The sequence below is a fragment of the Triticum urartu genome, unplaced genomic scaffold (genome assembly GCF_003073215.2).
Source record: "Triticum urartu cultivar G1812 unplaced genomic scaffold, Tu2.1 TuUngrouped_contig_4294, whole genome shotgun sequence".
NCBI lineage: Eukaryota > Viridiplantae > Streptophyta > Magnoliopsida > Poales > Poaceae > Triticum > Triticum urartu.
In genome coordinates this window covers 5457-7766 of record NW_024114871.1, presented here as the reverse complement: position 1 = coordinate 7766, position 2310 = coordinate 5457, and the positions used below count along the sequence as shown (strand labels likewise).

General features: G+C 48.0%; 1 protein-coding gene across 1 annotated transcript; it reads left to right on the top strand.

The window, feature by feature from the left end:
- Positions 1-6: 6 nt before the first annotated feature.
- On the top strand, positions 7-1338 carry LOC125527623 (metacaspase-1-like). Its single transcript, XM_048692134.1, has 4 exons — positions 7-169; positions 251-581; positions 657-978; positions 1085-1338. The coding sequence occupies exons 1-4, from the start codon at positions 109-111 to the stop codon at positions 1142-1144; spliced, it is 774 nt and encodes a 257-aa protein (XP_048548091.1). The 5' UTR covers positions 7-108; the 3' UTR covers positions 1145-1338.
- The last annotated feature ends 972 nt before the right edge of the window (positions 1339-2310 follow it).

Genomic DNA, 2310 nt, shown 5'->3' with positions numbered 1-2310 from the left:
CCGGCCAGCTACCCGCGCGCGCGCGGCAAGAAGCGGGCGCTCCTCGTCGGCATCAGCTACAGCTTCACCAAGTACGAGCTCAAAGGCACCGTCAACGACGTCAACTGCATGGCCTACTTGCTCGGCCAGAGGTTTGGCTTCCCCAGCGACTGCATCCTCGCCCTCACGCGTAAGCAAACAAGAAACCGTTTTCGTTAAAGTTGAACGTGTAAAGCTCGATGTTGTGAGCATCCATCCATCCCATGGACAGAGGAGGAGAAGGACCCGAACCGTTGGCCGACAAAGGACAACATCCGGCTGGCGATGCGGTGGCTGGTGGAGGGCTGCACCTCCGGCGACTCCCTGGTGTTCCACTTCTCCGGCCACGGCGTCCAGAAGCTGGACAACAACGGCGACGAGGTGGACGGCTACGACGAAGCGCTCTGCCCTCAGGACTTCGAGGATCGCGGCGTGATCCTTGACGACGAGATCAACGAGACCATCGTCCGCCCCCTCGGCGCAGGCGTCAAGCTCCACGCCATCATCGATACCTGTCACAGCGGCACCATCCTGGATCTCCCCTACCTCTGTCGCATATCCAGGTGCCTACACCATCTAATCTATACTAGTTAATTTTAGCTTTTCCTTGCTGTAATTTTCTCCTCCATCGAATCAAGAACTGGGTACTGGCAATGGGAGAACCACAACCGTCAACCGGACGCGCAGAAAGGCACCAGCGGCGGCCTGGCGATCTCCTTCAGCGGTTGCGGGGACAGCCAAACCTCTGCAGAGTCAAACACGACGGCGTTCTTGGGCTCCCCCTCCACCGGTGCCATGACGTACAGCTTCATCAAGGCGGTGGAGTCCGAGCCGGGCACCACCTACGGTCGCCTGCTCAGCGCGATGCGGGCCACCATCCGCGACAACGGCGGTGAGTCCGGCATCCCTGGGCCCATCGGCTCCTTTTTCCGCCGGGTCATCACCTTCAGCAACGCACAGGTAAGCCATCAATTAGCTACTCTTATTATTACTCTTGCAACTAAGGTTAACTACTTCAAATCGCAAGCATCAATTCATCCTCAACTTTCATCAATCAATTTTGCAGGAGCCTCAGCTGTGCGCGTCCGAAGCATTCGACATCTACAGGAAGCCGTTTATCTTGTAATTATGGAACCATAACCGTGTTTCTGATTGGCACTCTTCTTCGCCATGTCACTTGTGATCTCTCCGTTTAGTAGTTAAGCTCATCCTGCATCCGTTGTGTAATCTCTACTTTTCTTTTTGCGGGGACGTGTAATCTCTACTTCCGCAAACCCTATGTTACGCCCGCAAGCATCTTATAAACAACCTTTCGCTCAAGCGCAACAAATTTAGGCGGGTTCATTTGACGCGTGCATTAAGTCAATCAAATTGTCTCTTTCCTAAAACAACTTCATGCATTAACTCATTCAAATCAAATCATGAGAAAAAATAACGATTATGTTGCTAAGTTATCTCAACTTGAAAGGCATGGTTCCAATCATAATAGTTTGATATTTTTTCTTTGGAACCGGAAGAGGAAATTCATGTTGACATATAATGTGTTGCCTAGTCTCTACCATTAGATCGGTCGTTTGGTTGCATTGGCTAGAGCATGCACTTTTACATGGTATTAGAGCCAAGAGGTCTTGAGTTCAAGACCCGGCTGGCGCAATTAAATTGCAGCCCACTTTCGGTCCACGTTTAGGCCTGAGGGAGCCACACGTGAGGGGGAGTGTTGACGTATAATGTGCTGCCTAGTCTCTTCCATCAGATCGGTCTTTTGGTTGCATTAGCTAGAGCATACACTTCTACAATTTAAAGTCTCCAATAGTGATAGTCATAATTTTTTTGATAGAATTGAGATTCTTCCCTTTGTTTGCTTTCTTCGGAAAAATAGACCATATGCTCACTACCATTAACATGGATGGTAACCTTGATTTTATTACAATATATAATAGCACTTGCAGTATTGAGAAAAGTTCTCCCGAATAACAGACATATTGTCATACTCGGGCATATCAAATATAACAAAGTCCATTAAGATCATAACATTGGCAACCACAACTGGAACATCCTCACAAACACCGACATGAATAGTTGTAGACTTGTCAGCCGTTTGCAAAGAAATCTCAACGGGTATCAATTTACTCAAGTCAAGTCTTTTATACAAAGAAAAGGGCATGCCACTAACACTAGCTCCCAAATCACATAAAGAAGTTTTAACATAGTTCCTTTTCATAGAGCGTTATATAGCAGGTATCCTTGGATCTCCTAGATTTGTAGGAAAATTACATTTGAAAGAATAATTGG

Bases quoted from the DNA above. Each gene is read 5' to 3' on its own strand.
- LOC125527623 (XM_048692134.1), top strand. From the start codon at position 109: ATGGCCTACTTGCTCGGCCAGAGGTTTGGCTTCCCCAGCGACTGCATC. The intron at 582-656 runs GTGCCTACACCA...CATCGAATCAAG, and splicing joins TACCTCTGTCGCATATCCAG to AACTGGGTACTGGCAATGGG. The intron at 979-1,084 runs GTAAGCCATCAA...TCAATTTTGCAG, and splicing joins TCACCTTCAGCAACGCACAG to GAGCCTCAGCTGTGCGCGTC.